This window comes from Salvelinus namaycush, chromosome 19 (assembly GCF_016432855.1).
Source record: "Salvelinus namaycush isolate Seneca chromosome 19, SaNama_1.0, whole genome shotgun sequence".
In the NCBI taxonomy this organism is placed as follows: Eukaryota; Metazoa; Chordata; class Actinopteri; order Salmoniformes; family Salmonidae; genus Salvelinus; species Salvelinus namaycush.
In genome coordinates this window covers 33,331,736-33,346,447 of record NC_052325.1, presented here as the reverse complement: position 1 = coordinate 33,346,447, position 14,712 = coordinate 33,331,736, and the positions used below count along the sequence as shown (strand labels likewise).

Here is a 14,712-nt window from a genome sequence, read left to right as displayed (position 1 = left end):
TACTTAAGTAAAAATATTTGAAAGTACTAATTAAGTATTTTGTTGTTGTAGTTGTGTATATGTACTCTAGTTTACTACACTACATTCCTAAAGAAAATATTTACCTTTTACTACCATACATTTTCTCTGACAACCAAAAGTACTCGTTACATTTCGAATGCTCAGGCAGGACAGCAATATTGTCAAATTTACGCACCTACTAATACAACACATTGTCATCCCTACTGCCTCTGATCTGGCGTATTCACTAAACACAAATAGTGTGTTTATAAATGAGTGCTGGCGTGTGCCCCTGTCTGTTCATACTTTAAAAAAACTAGAAAATCGTGCCATCTGGTTTGCTTAATATAAAGAATATGATATATTACTTTTTACTTAAGTAAATCGGTTGGGTGCAGTCAATTGCTGTACTTTTTCACTAATTGTTTGGTGTTTGTGTATCTACTCACAACTCCCAGTATAACTTTTAGCTTTAAATGACAAATCCATCCTGGTTGTACCACTGTATCAGTTTTGACAGTATACGTAGACACAAACTGTATATTAGAACATTTAGATAGTACATTTGTCTGCATTCCTCTCCACATCTGTTTTCAGTGACTCCCATGTCCCAAGAGAAATATTCATTCATTTAAAAAATATTCAGTAAACAGCTGGCCATTCACTTTTTACCAGCTATTTGGAGATAAAAATACAAATGTTTAGTGTCAAACAATACAAAGCACCTTGATATTTCAATCATATCAGAACATAAGCAGATGTTCTCTCTCCCTCTTCAGTCATCTATTTTTATAGAAATAAATGACACGACAAGCCATTATCCATTTGAGTCACTCTTATCTGCACCGAAAGTATGCTAGCCATTTTTTGTTGATTATTGAGGGTGAAGTGAGGTGTTAATCTGGCAAGGCAGGGCATGGATTAATAAGTAATTTTTCAAACTGCCACAAATTGAGGGAAAATGATGTGTAAAAAGCAGCTGCTGGCATGCATTTGCCAGACTGTAATGTAGTTCTCTGTAGCCTGGTTCTGGCATAAACTGGTTTTCAACCCTATTGCTAGTGTACCATGTGGTCTTAATGATGCCAGCCTGAGGCCTGAGACCTTTACTTTACATTTGCCTTGTAATCTAGAAGATCAAATGGTGGGAAGCAACATGTTGATGGTGACGATACTCAGTAGGACACACTATCTGCACACCTGATAGGTAGTTGCAGGTGCAAACATTACGTATTACCATTACTGAATTGTCATTGTTTGATTAACTATGGACAGTATCTATTTCTGACAGATGGAGAATCGACAGACTATTTTGACCTGCCTTATTGTGATCCACATGGCCTTAACACGTGAGCAACAATTACAATACTTCGCTTGACTTAGTCCTCCAACCTACTTTTCAATGCCCTTCTTTTGAGCACAGTTTAATTTTTATCCTGCTACAGCAATGTGTACAGCAGTCTAGTCCTCTAATTGTCATGCTACAGCAAAAACATATAAGGCCTTTAAAAGCGGGGGAGAAAGCAGTACAGTGCCTTGCAAAAGTATTCATCCACCTTGGCGTTTTTCCAATTTTGTTGCATTACAATCTGTAATTTTAAATGGGTTTTTATTTGGATTTCATGTAATGGACATACACAAAATAGTCCAAATTAGTGACGTGAAATGAAAAAAATAATATGTGTATATGTATTCACCCACTTTGCTATGAAACCCCTAAATAAGATCTGGTGCAACCAATTACCTTCAGAAGTCACATAATTAGTTAAATAAAGTCCACCAGTGTGCAATCTAAGTGTCACATGATCTCAGTATATATACACCTGTTCTGAAAGGCCCCAGAGTCTGCAACACCACTAAGCAAGGGGCTCCACCAAGCAAGTGGCACCATGAAGACCAAGGAGCTCTCCAAACAGGTCAGGGACAAAGTTGTGGAAAGGTACAGATAAGGGTTAGGTTATAAAAAAATGTATCAGAAACTTTGAACATCCCACGGAGCACCATTAAATCCATATTAAAAAATGGAAAGAATATGGCACCACAACAAACCTGCCAAGAGAGGGCCGCCCACCAAAACTCACGGACCAGGCAAGGAGGGCATTAATCAGAGAGGCAACAAAGAGACCAAAGATAACGCTGAAAGAGCTGCAAAGTTCCACAGCGGAGATTGGAGTATTTGTCCATAGGACCACTTTAAGGTGTACACTCCACAGAGCTGGGCTTTACGGAAGAGTGGCCAGAAAAAAACATTGCTTAAAGAAAAAAATAAGCAAACAATTTTGGTGTTCGCCAAAAGTCATGTGGGAGACTCCACAAACATATGGAAGAAGGTACTCTGGTCAGATGAGACTAAAATTGAGCTTTTTGGCCATAAAGGAAAAAGCTATGTTTGGTGCAAACACAACACCTCTCATCACCTCGAAAACACCATCCCCACAGAGAAGCATGGTGGTGGCAGTATCATCCTGTGGGGATGTTTTTCATCGGCAGGGACTGGGAAACTGGTCAGAATTGAAGGAATGGTGGATGGCGCTAAATACAGGGAAATTCTTGAAGGAAACCTGTTTCAGTCTTCCAGAGATTTGAGACTGGGACGGAAGTTCACCTTCCAGCAGGACAATGACCCTAAGCATACTGCTAAAGCAACACTCAAGTGGTTTAAGGGGAAACATTTAAATGTCTTGGAATGGCCTAGTCAAAGCCCAGACCTCAATCCAATTGAGAATCGGTGGTATGACTTAAATATTGCTGTACACCAGCGGAACCCATCCAACTTGAAGGAGCTGGAGCAGTTTTGCCTTGAATAATGGGCAAAAATCCCAGTGGCTAGATGTGCCAAGCTTATAGAGACATACCCCAAGATACTTGCAGCTGTAATTGCTGCAAAAGGTGACTCTACAAAGTATTGACTTTGGAGGGTGAATAGTTATGCACGCTCAAGTTTTCTGTTTTTTTGTCCTATTTCTTGTTTGTTTCACAATTTAAAAAAAATTGCATCTTCAAAGTGGTAGGCATGCTGTGTAAATCAAATGATACAAATCCCCCCAAAAATCTATTTTAATTCCTGGTTGTAAGGCAACAAAATAGGGAAAATGCCAAGAGGGGTGAATACTTTCGCAAGCCACTGTATATCTCTGAACTGTCCTATTCCAAATAGAAGAGCTTTGTGGTCCAACAGTTGTTTCGCTGTCAGTTTTTATACCACCTAAAAATAATGGAAAACACATTGTAACTACTGCGTACTGATTCAGTAGTACTAAAAGAGACATGCGAGACTGGAATATTTCACCGCCTCTTCCCTCGCTCCGTAATGGTCTGGGATTTATATGAAACATAATGTTTTGTTGACACAGCGTTAACAGACATGAAATCACCAACCCACTGCCTATAATCTTCAGTTCTATCGAATGGTTGATGTTTTTTTTCTCTTATTTTGTAATAGATTGGGAGTTGGGATAAACGGGTCTGCTGTCACGATGTGTTTACTTTTCACCAACTCTTGTTTTTTTCTAGGGCTTAGCGAGGGAGGCTACGTTGCACAGTGCAACAGGCTGACGTTCGACCACTACGTGCATGGTTACTGCCTCCCAAACTTCAACCAGAGCATGGAAGCTAGCAACTATCAGCACAGATGTCCCTGGCCCACCTTTAAAGGGTGCGTGTGTGTACCCCTACAACAGAGGGGTTTGGTGTACAGCCTGACCTGTCTCTAGCCTTCCTGCCTATTGTATTTTGTATTGGGGGGGAGCCCCTGAGCTCACATCCCCTGGCTGATGAGTGAGAACAGAGGAAAGGGCTAAGTATAGCCGCGCATGACCATTTTTAATGGCTATATCGGTAAAGATATACAACCTTTAGTCATGGGAAAGTCAGACTTTTCCTGTCTCCAGGGTGTTTTTTGTGTAACTTCAGGTTAGAGCTAATTCAATTTTTGGGGGTGGTAGCCTAGTGTACATGTCTAGCCACACTGCTCCACTCGTATTTCTCCGACATCACATGTTTGTTCAGAGCGAAGATGTAGTGCTAGCCCATTAATTACACTGTAATAATTCATATATTACTGTTGACATCGCCTGCAGGGCCCAAGCCCTGGAGAACTAAATGGTGTGTTAGGGTGGTGTCTCTTTAACAAGGGGAACAGAACAACCGGTTACACCCTGAAATTTGAGCGATTGGCTCACAGTAGTCCAGGCTGTTTAGTACATGCAACTTTTATTAGTCTGTTTTGACAGTGGCTCCGGCCCATTTCTCTCCCCTTTCTTCCTGAAGTGTGAGGGTTCACTCCCCACTAAAAGGAATGGAGTGAGTGAATGCCCACTTCAGGAGAGAAATAGGGAAATGGAACATTACGTTTTTTCCCCTTTTCACCATCAGCTCCTACAACATTTTGAAGCACTGTGTGGAACAAGTGGCCACCAGTACCATGTGTGTGGAGCCTTCACTGAAGGATGACATCTTCCTAGAGGTGCACCAGATGTTCTTCTCACTCTGCTCGCGTGTGGAGGACCCGGCTTTCGCTGTCCTGATGTTGCTGATTCTGCCTTGTATCATCACCATTCTGCTCCTCCCCCTGCTGTGTGTCCACATCACCACATCCACTGGGCTCTGAGAGCCAACCCTCTTGGTGGACAAATCTTACAAATACACTTTCACGTGAGACACACTAGACGTAGCGAACAGTAAGTTGGATATCTGTTTAACATTCATAAACACACATTTTTGCAAAGCCATATATTGTATGTTGAATAATGGTACTTATAGTATTGTAATACATTGTTATGTTCTTAAATAAGTCTTGGATAAAAATTGGATGGATTTATTTGAAACACATAATAAAGATTTATTTGAAACACATAAATATTTATTTTCAGACAAAAAAATAACAATTTGTTTTACAGTAGTTTGAAAACCCCTTTACAATAATAACAGGCTGAAACGCTATTCAAGTATCCACATAACATAAGAATCTTTCAGTATTGCTAATGCTAAAGTAATTCATAATTTATCATAAAATTAACTCACATACTTTTTTTTCTCAGACAGACAAACCCCACTTCATCAGGTATCGTTTTCAGAGCAGAAAGACTTATATTTGTGTGTGTGTATGTGTGTCACGGCTTCAGGCTGATTTTAACACAGGTATAGCATGTATAAACCATACTCACCTTCTTAAGAGTGACACTAAAAACATTGTCCTTCATTGAGGGATAAGTCCTTCATTACAAGTGAGCTGCAGAAAATCCTTTAAATGCCACAAGACCGTCAATTAAAGTCAAATTCACCTACCTAACAATAAGCCCATTATCTACCTCCCCAGAGTCTGATGAACTAGTGATGAACTAGTGGATACCATTTTTATGTCTCTGCGTACAGTATGCAGGAAGGTAGTTTTGCGAGTCAAAGCTAACTAGCATTAGCACAATGACTGGTGCTAATGCTAACTGTTCCAGTATACTTCCAGTCATTGTGTTAATGCTAGTTAGCATTAAGGTAACTAGCTCGTAGCTTCATTGCCAAAATTTTGAACTATCCCTTTAAAGGGGACCTTCACCTTTATAACTCTATATTCATTACATGGTGCAACAATGGTAGGACAAGTTGGGAATTACCCATTAATTCAAATGAAAAAAAACTGGACATACAGTAGGATGTTGCCACAGGGTTAGCAGTGCTATCTTATTACTTATGAAGGTAGATACATAACAAAGATATACAGGTAATCTAATTGCATACATTTCTGATTGTCTACAGTACTTCTTAATGCCTTCACAAATGTCCTAGTCATCAAGTGAGAGAAGGGTAAGTAACAGGGGCTAAAAAATAACAACGCTATATTCGTAGATTTTGAGTGGGTGGTCTGGTCTGTGCTAGCATGGAGGTATCAGGCGACGAAACATTGTGGATTCACAACATCTAACATGCCAGGCCTTTTTCACGGGCCTAGAACAATTTTCTTTTCATGTCCCTGCTCCAAAACTTGAGGAATCCAGACAGAGCAGAAGAAAGTGGCAACACTATACCTTTTTATTATCTTGAATAATAACCACTCTTCCAAATCTTTATTTTTTCCCAGTGACTTGAGTGATTGTTTTACTGAGTGTAGGCCTATCCACCACAGGGCCACGGGGATCTCTGGTAGCCCTCAACACACCAGCAAACCCGTGTTCTCAAACAACAAAGACCTTTTGACTTCACATTGAGTGAGGGGGAAGCTTTCTCCCCTTGCCCTCTTCCCATTTTCATGTCTGCCGCCATGGTAACTGTGATACCCTTTGCCTTTGACATGCCAAACGCACTGCCAGTAGCTGTCTATTACTCCAAGCCCAGAGTAAAGCACGACCACTTTGGTCTGAGATTCTATTGACTTAAGTCCTTCCTTCAGAAGCCAAGTTGACGCTAGCATACCTCCAGTTTAACAGAGCAGCGGAAGAGACAGTGCAGACAAAGTAGAGACTATCAAAACAACATCCCTGGAAACTTACTATATAGGCCTATACATTCAATAAGTCTCACACGGTAGGGCTAAGTAAGTTGTCCATACACAACATTGCAATCCCAGTATCTACACTCTTAGGGAAAAAAAGGTGCTAAGTAGTAGTACCATGTAGGGTTCTTCGGATTGTCCCCATAGGGGAACGCTTTGCAGAGGGTTCTACCTTGAATCTTTTATATAGTGTTCGCTATAGAACCCCCTGTATATGGTTCTACCTAGAGCATGCTGGGAAATACTGTATGATATATGGTTCTATGAAGAACCCTTCTTGCCTTTCAAAGAATCCTTATTGCCATCTAAAGAATTATTAAAGAACTCTTTCCTCCAGAAACGGTTATTAGAATGTTAAACGTTCTAGGTAGAACCCTTTCCCTTGCAAAGAACCCTTGTCTTCCAAAAAGGGATCTTCAGATCAAAACGGTTCTTGGTAGAACCCTATCCCTCCGCAAATAACCTTTTTGGAACCCTTTTTTCTAAGAGTGTAGTGTTTGTACAACAAGAGTCAATAAGACATGTGATGTTACACTTCTCTATTAAAAAAGAAAAACAGCAGTATCATACTATACAATACATAATTTCGTCAAATTCAGCAGATGCTTCAATATTTGAAACATGGTCTCCACTTCACGTGTATCAATTTAAACCTATGGTTCTGCAGCACTGTTCATGATAACATAGTCCATTTTAAACAGACAGACAAACATTCTGTGTGGGGTATAAACTTGAACCTTGGGGAAAAGAGTTCATTCCAATCACTGTACATGTTAAACACATGCCAAGTTGTATATAATCACTTCTGAACCACCTGTGTGTATAATTTTAAATATTTCCTTGAATGATTTGTGTACACAACAGGGACACAAAACCAATGATCAATGATCTATTTGCTTTCCAAAGGTTAGTTTTACCTGATGCTATAGTACCCTTCACATCCAACAGTTGCTTACAGAACATGGAAGTACACAATGACAGTGGTGCTATACATTGATTTTGATACCTGTGGCATAATTCCAGTGACTTTGACAAAGGTTTTGAATAATGTTAATAATTGCAAATTCCTCCAACTAACAGGCATTTAGAATGCATCCCATATGTCAATATCGCTTCATATCATTTTGGCAACTAACAACAAACTAAAGTAAATAGGTAGGCTAACATTTAATTTGGTAAGGTCACAAATATACAAAAGAAAAATGTAAACATGTTCAAGGTCAGCAGATCTCAATGTGTTTACTTGTATGCATCCACAATCATTGGATTGGGCTGTTGCGCAGAATATACCTTATAAAGTAACATCACTCCAAAACACATGTAATCCTTTGTTTCAGGGAGATCTGCATTGAGAGGGGACCAACGAATGTATCTTCTCCTGTTATTGGACCAGGGAACTGGTGTGTCAGTGCAGGTGAATCACAAAGGTCAAAGGTGAACGTATCCTGTGAGGAGCACACAACTAAAGGGAGTGCACACAGTGAAAATAAATAAAAAGGGAATGCCGAACTTCCTGTTTGGTTAACGTCGTCATTGAATTCCACTGATAACGGCTACAGTACGAAGAAGGGTAAAAAGGCAGTTATGCTGAGGAGGCAGTGGAGTATTGGCTCCCAGTGAAACCAGTGTGGCTGTCATACAACCAGTGTTCATTCCACCTTTGCCCCAAATAAATGGGACTCCAACACTGGGAGGGAAAACCAACCTACTGGAGTACTTGGGGTTGTTGTCATTGCACTTACGCCCGGAACCTGTAGAGAGCTTGACCGTTAAAAGTAAGAGGAAGAACCCATGTCCAGGGTTTGATTGGGGACGAGTGTTTTTGAATTATTGGTCTGTGTTTAAAAGGTGCAATGTCCATGTCACGCACTTGAGGATTCCTGACACGCACAGCAACAGTAGGGCAGTAGAGCTACTGACCTCTGAGAGAAAAAACTATGTTGCAGCAGGAAAAACAGAAACAAATTATAATAGTGGGGTTATTCCTTTACATTATTTTTAGATCAAAGTACAGCAGAATTTGAATATAATATATGTATATACAGTATATATACATAAGGTTTCTCTGTTGGACGAAAATCCTACCATCATCTGAGCGTTTTCAAGACACAGCTCCCAGACGTAACAAGAAGCATGCTCGTGATTGGAAGATCGAGAGAGCCTTGGAAGATGGAGAGAGCCTATTGGGCCTACCCGTGTGACGTGTCTACACAAGCATGTGAATCTCATTATACTCGTCCCGACCATCCTCGTCAAAGTTGGGGGAGTCCTCATTGTCCCCGTCGAGCTGTAAGAGTGAGAGATGTTGGGATGTCATCAAAATCTTCATTCATAGTGTCTTGATGCTTTGGCCAATATAGTGAAACAATAATAGAATAATAGCCATTTAGCAGACATTTTAATCCAAAGCGATTTACAGTCATGCGTGCATACATTTTACATGTGGCTGGTCCCAGGAATCTAACCCACAATTCTGTCATTGTCTCTCACACACACACACACACACACACACACACACACACACACACTATTATCCTCTGTGGTTTGATCAAGTCCGTTCTCCAGGACCCCTGCATCCTCTTTTCATTAAGATCATGTGGTTTAGAAACTTGACTTCGAGGAGAAAAACATTTTAAAATTGTATTGTTAACTGAATTAAAGTACTGTGTAGCATGCACATTTCACAAATAAACAAAAATCCCCTTGCGAATACAGGACATCCGTGTTATTATTTGTAACGTGTGACCCAATGTTGCCTGGACCATATGATTGTGCCTGAATTCAGAGAATTCCAGGAATGTCCACCTACCGCCTGAAGCTCACGCTCCTCAAAGATCCGGGAGAGGATGATGCGGCGGAGCGGCACGGTCATGATGAGGATAAAGGGGAAGGCGAGTGAGGCCACGGTCGACTTGACCACCCACAGTAGCACGATGCAGGCCAGCTGGATGATGGTGAACATGTTCATACGCCACGTCTTCACCTGTGGCCCACGCACACACACACACACACAAATGTAAATGGGGTTATACTGCTTATGCTTATGAGAAGTCTTACAATGCATCATGCCTGCAGACTTTAAGTACAGCGTTACACATAATTGAAATAAATTGAATTCATATTTTATATTCATTTGTTTAGGAATAATGTTCTGGGCAGGACAATTAACACATACTGTTCAGAGATGAGACAGACAGACACTGAGTGTACAAAACATTAGGAACACATTTGTCGGGGCATGGACTCTACAAGGTGTCGAAAGCATTCCACAGGGATGCTGGCCCATGTTGACTCCAATGCTTCTCAAAATTGTGTCAATTTGTCTGGATGTCCTTTGTGTGGTGGACCATTCTTCATACACACAGGAAACTGTTGATTGTGAAAAACCCAGCAGAGTTGCAGTTCTTGACACACTCAAACCAGGGCGCGTGGCACCTACTACCATACTCCGTTCGAAGGGAAAAATATTTAGTCTTGCCCATTCAACCTCTGAATGGCACACATACACAATCCATGTCTCAATTGCCTCAAGGCTTAAAAATCCTTCTTTAACCTGTCTCCTCCCCTTCATCTACACTGATTGAAGTGGATTTAACAAGTGACATCAATAAAGGATCATAGCTTTCACCTGGATTTACCTGATCAGTCTATGTCATGAAAAGAGCAGGTGTTCTTAATGTTTTTTGTACACTCAATGTAAATACATGTTATATAACTGTCTTTGACTCTGACATAATTCAACCCCATCCTGTCACCGAGTTAAGATTTGCTACCCTACCTATGGAAATTATTATACAGCGGGGCAGCATGTAGCCTAGTGGTTAGTGTTGGGCTAGTAACCAAAAGGTTGCTGGATCAAATCCCTGAGCTGACATGGTAAACATCTGTCATTCTGCCCCTGAACAAGGCAGTTAACCCACTGTTCCCTGATAGGCTGTCATTGTAAGTAAGAATTTGTTCTTAACTGGCTTGCCTAGTTTAATAAAGGTAAAAAATATATATAGAATTAGATGGATTGAGCTCCATCTAGTGGGTGGATCCCCTTCTGTCTTTCACTAACATTGACAGCCTGCACCTGACTAGACACGGATCAAAAACATACCTATTGCAATATTGACATTAGATCAATGTCTATGGTCAACTTCATCCTTTTATCATTTGATTGCAAAGTAAGTCGACACACACAATCCCACTCAAGTCCGACATCATGCACAAACAAACATGCAAAACCAGGATACCAAAATAGTTTGGGCACAAATCTATAACAAAAACAGAGGTCGAGTAGACTCTCCATCATATTCTGCTATTGGGCTCACCTTGGTCACGTATATGTGGTCGGGGTGGTGCTTGGCGGGCGTGAACATGAGTGTGATGCGCTCATAGAGCTGGATGCCGGTGATCGACGTGACGCCCATGTAGAGGAAGATCCCGAACAGCACGGCCAGTGGGATGTTACGGAGCACGTCCGTCATCACGATAGACATGCCTTAGGAAAACACAAGTCAAAGGTGAAAGGTCAAATATGTGAGATCCAGGTCGCATGGGGATCTGTAGGTTGGTTGAATTCAGATCGACGGAGCCAGTTCAGCTGTAATCTCGGTTAACCCGGAACTCAAATCTGGTTATATTTAAGTAGTCTGTCCACGAGTGATTAGTTCTGGTGTAACACCAAACAAGAACGTAAATACAAGGTCTGTTACAGTACCTTGCAAAAGCATTCATTCCCCTTGGCGTTGTTCCTATTTTGTTGCTTAACAACCTGTAATTTAAATATATTTTTTTATTTGGATTTCATGCAATGGACATACACAAAATAGTCCAAATTGGTGAAGTGAAATGAAAAAAATGACTTGTTTTAAAAAATTATAAAAAAAATTAAAATGAAAAGTGGTGCGTGCATATATATTCAACCCCTTTGTTATGAAGCCCCTAAGTAAGATCTGGTGCAACCAATTACCTTCAGAAGTCACATAATTAGTAAACCTTTGTGCAATCTAAGTGTCACATGATCTGTCACATGATCTCAATATATACACCTGTTCTGAAAGGCCCCAGGGTCTGCAACACCACTAAGCAAGGGGCAGCATCAAGCAGCGGCACCATTAAGACCAAGGACCTCTCCAAACAGGTCAGGGACAAAGTTGTGGAGAAGTACAGATCAGGGATCGGTTATTAAAAAATATGTGAAAGAGACTTGCAGCTGTATTTGCTGCAAAAGGTGTCTACAAAGTATTGACTTCGGGGGGGTGAATAGTTATGCACGCTCAACTTTTCATTTTTTTTGTGTTATATCTTGTTTGTTTCACAATAAATCAAATGAAGCAAACCCCCCAAAAATCTATTTTAATTCCAGGTTGTAAGGCAACAAAATAGGAAAAATGCCAAGGGGGGTGAATACTTTCGCAAGCCACTGCAGGTTTAACCACAGAGAAAGCTATATACACAGATAAACTACACCACTGGTATTAGAATATAGTATCAACCATTGACTGTTTATTTTCCTATTTCTTAGTTTGCTGTCCATGTTACATTTCTGAGTGCAACAGTGCAGTACACCTTACAAGATACTCTGGGATACACTAGTGACCATATCCCCAATGCATCCCGCAAATGCGGAGGTGTTGCTAAGATTTACGACAACAAATGTCAATAAAAAAATTAAAAAATGACTGCATCTTCGTCTTTTGAGATTCTAGTCATAAAATCTATGCAGTCTACAAAACCACTTTTTATAGCTACTCTTTACAGGATTACTGGCCCATATACAGCGTTCCTCACTGAGTTCCCTGAATTCCTATCGGACCTTGTAGTCATTGCAGATAATATTCACATTTGTGGTGACTTCAATATTCACATGGAAAAGTCCACAAACCCACTACAAAATGCTTTTGGAGCCTTTCTCGACTCAGTGGGTTTTGTCCAACATGTCTCCGGACCTACGCATTGCAACAGTCATACTCTGGATCTACTTTTGTCCCTTGGAATAAATATTGTGGCTCTAAACGTTTTTCCTCATAATCCTGGACTTTAGGACCAATATCTTATTATGTTTGCAATCGCAACAAATAATCTGATCAGACCCCAACCAAGGATTATCAGAAGCTGTGCTATAAATTCTCGGACAACCAAAAGATTCCTAGATGCCCTTCCAGACTCCCTCCACCTATCCAAAGACGTAGAGTAAAAAAATCTGTTAACTTCTTTGGGACTGGGGGGCAGTATTGAGTAGCTTGGATGAATAAGGTGCCCAGAGTAAACTGCCTGCTACTCAGGCCCAGTTGCTAATATATGCATATAATTAATAGATTTGGATAGAAAACACTCTGAAGTTTCTAAAACTGTTTGACTGATGTCTGTGAGTGTAACAGAACTCATATGGCAGGCAAAAACCTGAGAAAAAATCCAACCAGGAAGTGGGAAATCTGAGGTTTGTAGTTTTTCAACTCTTTGCCTATTGAATATACAGTGTCTATGGGGTCATATTGCACTTCCTAAGGCTTCCACTAGATGTCACAGTCTTTAGAACCTTGTTTGATGCTTCTACTGTGAAGGAGGGGGGATTGAGGGCTCTTTGAGTCAGGGGTCTGGCAGAGTGCCATGAGCTGGTCACGCGCGCTCACGTGAGAGCGACCTGTGTTCCATTGCATTTCTACAGACAAAGGAATTCTCCGTTTGGAACATTATTGAATATTTATGATAAAAACATCCTAAAGATTGATTCTATACTTCGTTTGACATGTTTCTACGAACTGTAATATGTCTTTTCGTCTGAACATTTGCCTGGACCTGCCCGCGCCTCGTGAGTTTGGATTGTGTACTAAATGCGCAAACAAAAAGGAGGTATTTGGACATAAATTATGGACTTTATCGAACAAATCAAACATTTATTGTGGAACTGGGATTCCTGGGAGTGCCTTTTTGAAATCTGACACGTTGGCTGGATTCACAACAAGTGTAGCTTTAATTTGGTGTATTGCATGTGTGATTTCATGAAAGTTACATTTTTATAGTAATTTATTTGAATTTGGCGCTCTGCATTTTCAGCGTCCCACATATCCCAGAGAGGTTAACCACCTAACTTAAATTTAACCTTGTCTATTACCGTAGATGCAGTCACACCTTTTAAAAACCAAAAACATTTGTCACAAGAAATTAGCTCCCTGGTATAAAGAAAATACCCGAACCCTGAAGCAAGCTTCCTCGGACAGGGCCACAGTGTCTCCTGACCCCTCCTGTCTCAGCCTCCAGTTTTTATGCTGCCATAGTTTGTGTCGGGGGCTAGGGTCAGTCTGGTGTATCTGGAGTATTTCTCCTGTCTTATCCGGTGTCCTGTGTGAATTTAAGTATGCTCTCTCTAATTCTCTATTTTTTCTCTCTCTCTCGGAGGACCTGAGCCCTAGGACCATGCCTCAGGACTACCTGGCCTGATGACTCCTTGCTGCCCCCAGTCCACCTGGTCGTGCTGCTGCTCCAGTTTCAACTGTTCTGCCTGCGGCTATGGAACCCAGATCTGTTCACCGGACGTGCTACCTTGTCCCAGACCTGCTGTTTTCAACTCTCTAGAGACAGCAGGAGCGGTAGAGATACTCTGAATGATTGGCTAAGAAAAGCCAACTGACATTTTCTCCTGAGGTGCTGACCTGTTGCACCCTCTACAACCACTGTGACTATTATTATTTGACCCTGCTGGTCATCTATGAACATTTGAACATCTTGGCCATGTTCTGTTATAATCTCCACCCGGCACAGCCAGAAGAGTACTGGCCACCCCTCATAGTCTGGTTCCTCTAGGTTTCTTCCTAGGTTCTGGCCTTCTAGGGAGTTTATCCAAGCCACCAAGCTTCTACACCTGCATTGCTGATGACATCAGCTGATGTAAGAAGGGCTTTATAAATAAATTTGATTCCAGAAAATTGGAATGGAAATGGCGCTCCACCAAACTGACTTCCGACTATCTTGGAAATACAGTACCATGCAATATCGTAGAGCCTTCACTGCTGCACGATTAGCATATTTTTCCAACCTAATTGAGAAGAATAAAAACAATCAAAAGCATTTTTTTATACTAAAAAGCAGCATTCCCCAAGAGAGGATGGCCTTCACTTCAGCAGTGATGAATTCATGAACTTCTTTGATGAAAAGATCATGATCATTAGAAAGCAAATTACAGACTCCTCTTTGAATCTGCATATTTCCCAAAAATTCAGTTGTCCAGAGTCTGCACAGAA

The 14,712-nt window shown here is 40.9% G+C and overlaps 1 protein-coding gene across 1 annotated transcript in view; it reads right to left on the bottom strand.

Annotated features, from left to right (window-relative positions):
- Positions 1-8,690: 8,690 nt before the first annotated feature.
- Positions 8,691-14,712, bottom strand: part of LOC120063992 (anion exchange protein 3-like) — a 50,147-nt gene continuing 44,125 nt past the window's right edge. The window contains exons 20-22 of the mRNA XM_039014303.1: positions 10,801-10,970; positions 9,294-9,467; positions 8,691-8,771 (exon numbers count right to left, since the gene is read on the bottom strand). Coding sequence (XP_038870231.1) covers positions 8,691-8,771; positions 9,294-9,467; positions 10,801-10,970 — 425 coding nt within the window. The remainder of the gene's footprint in view (positions 8,772-9,293; positions 9,468-10,800; positions 10,971-14,712) is intronic.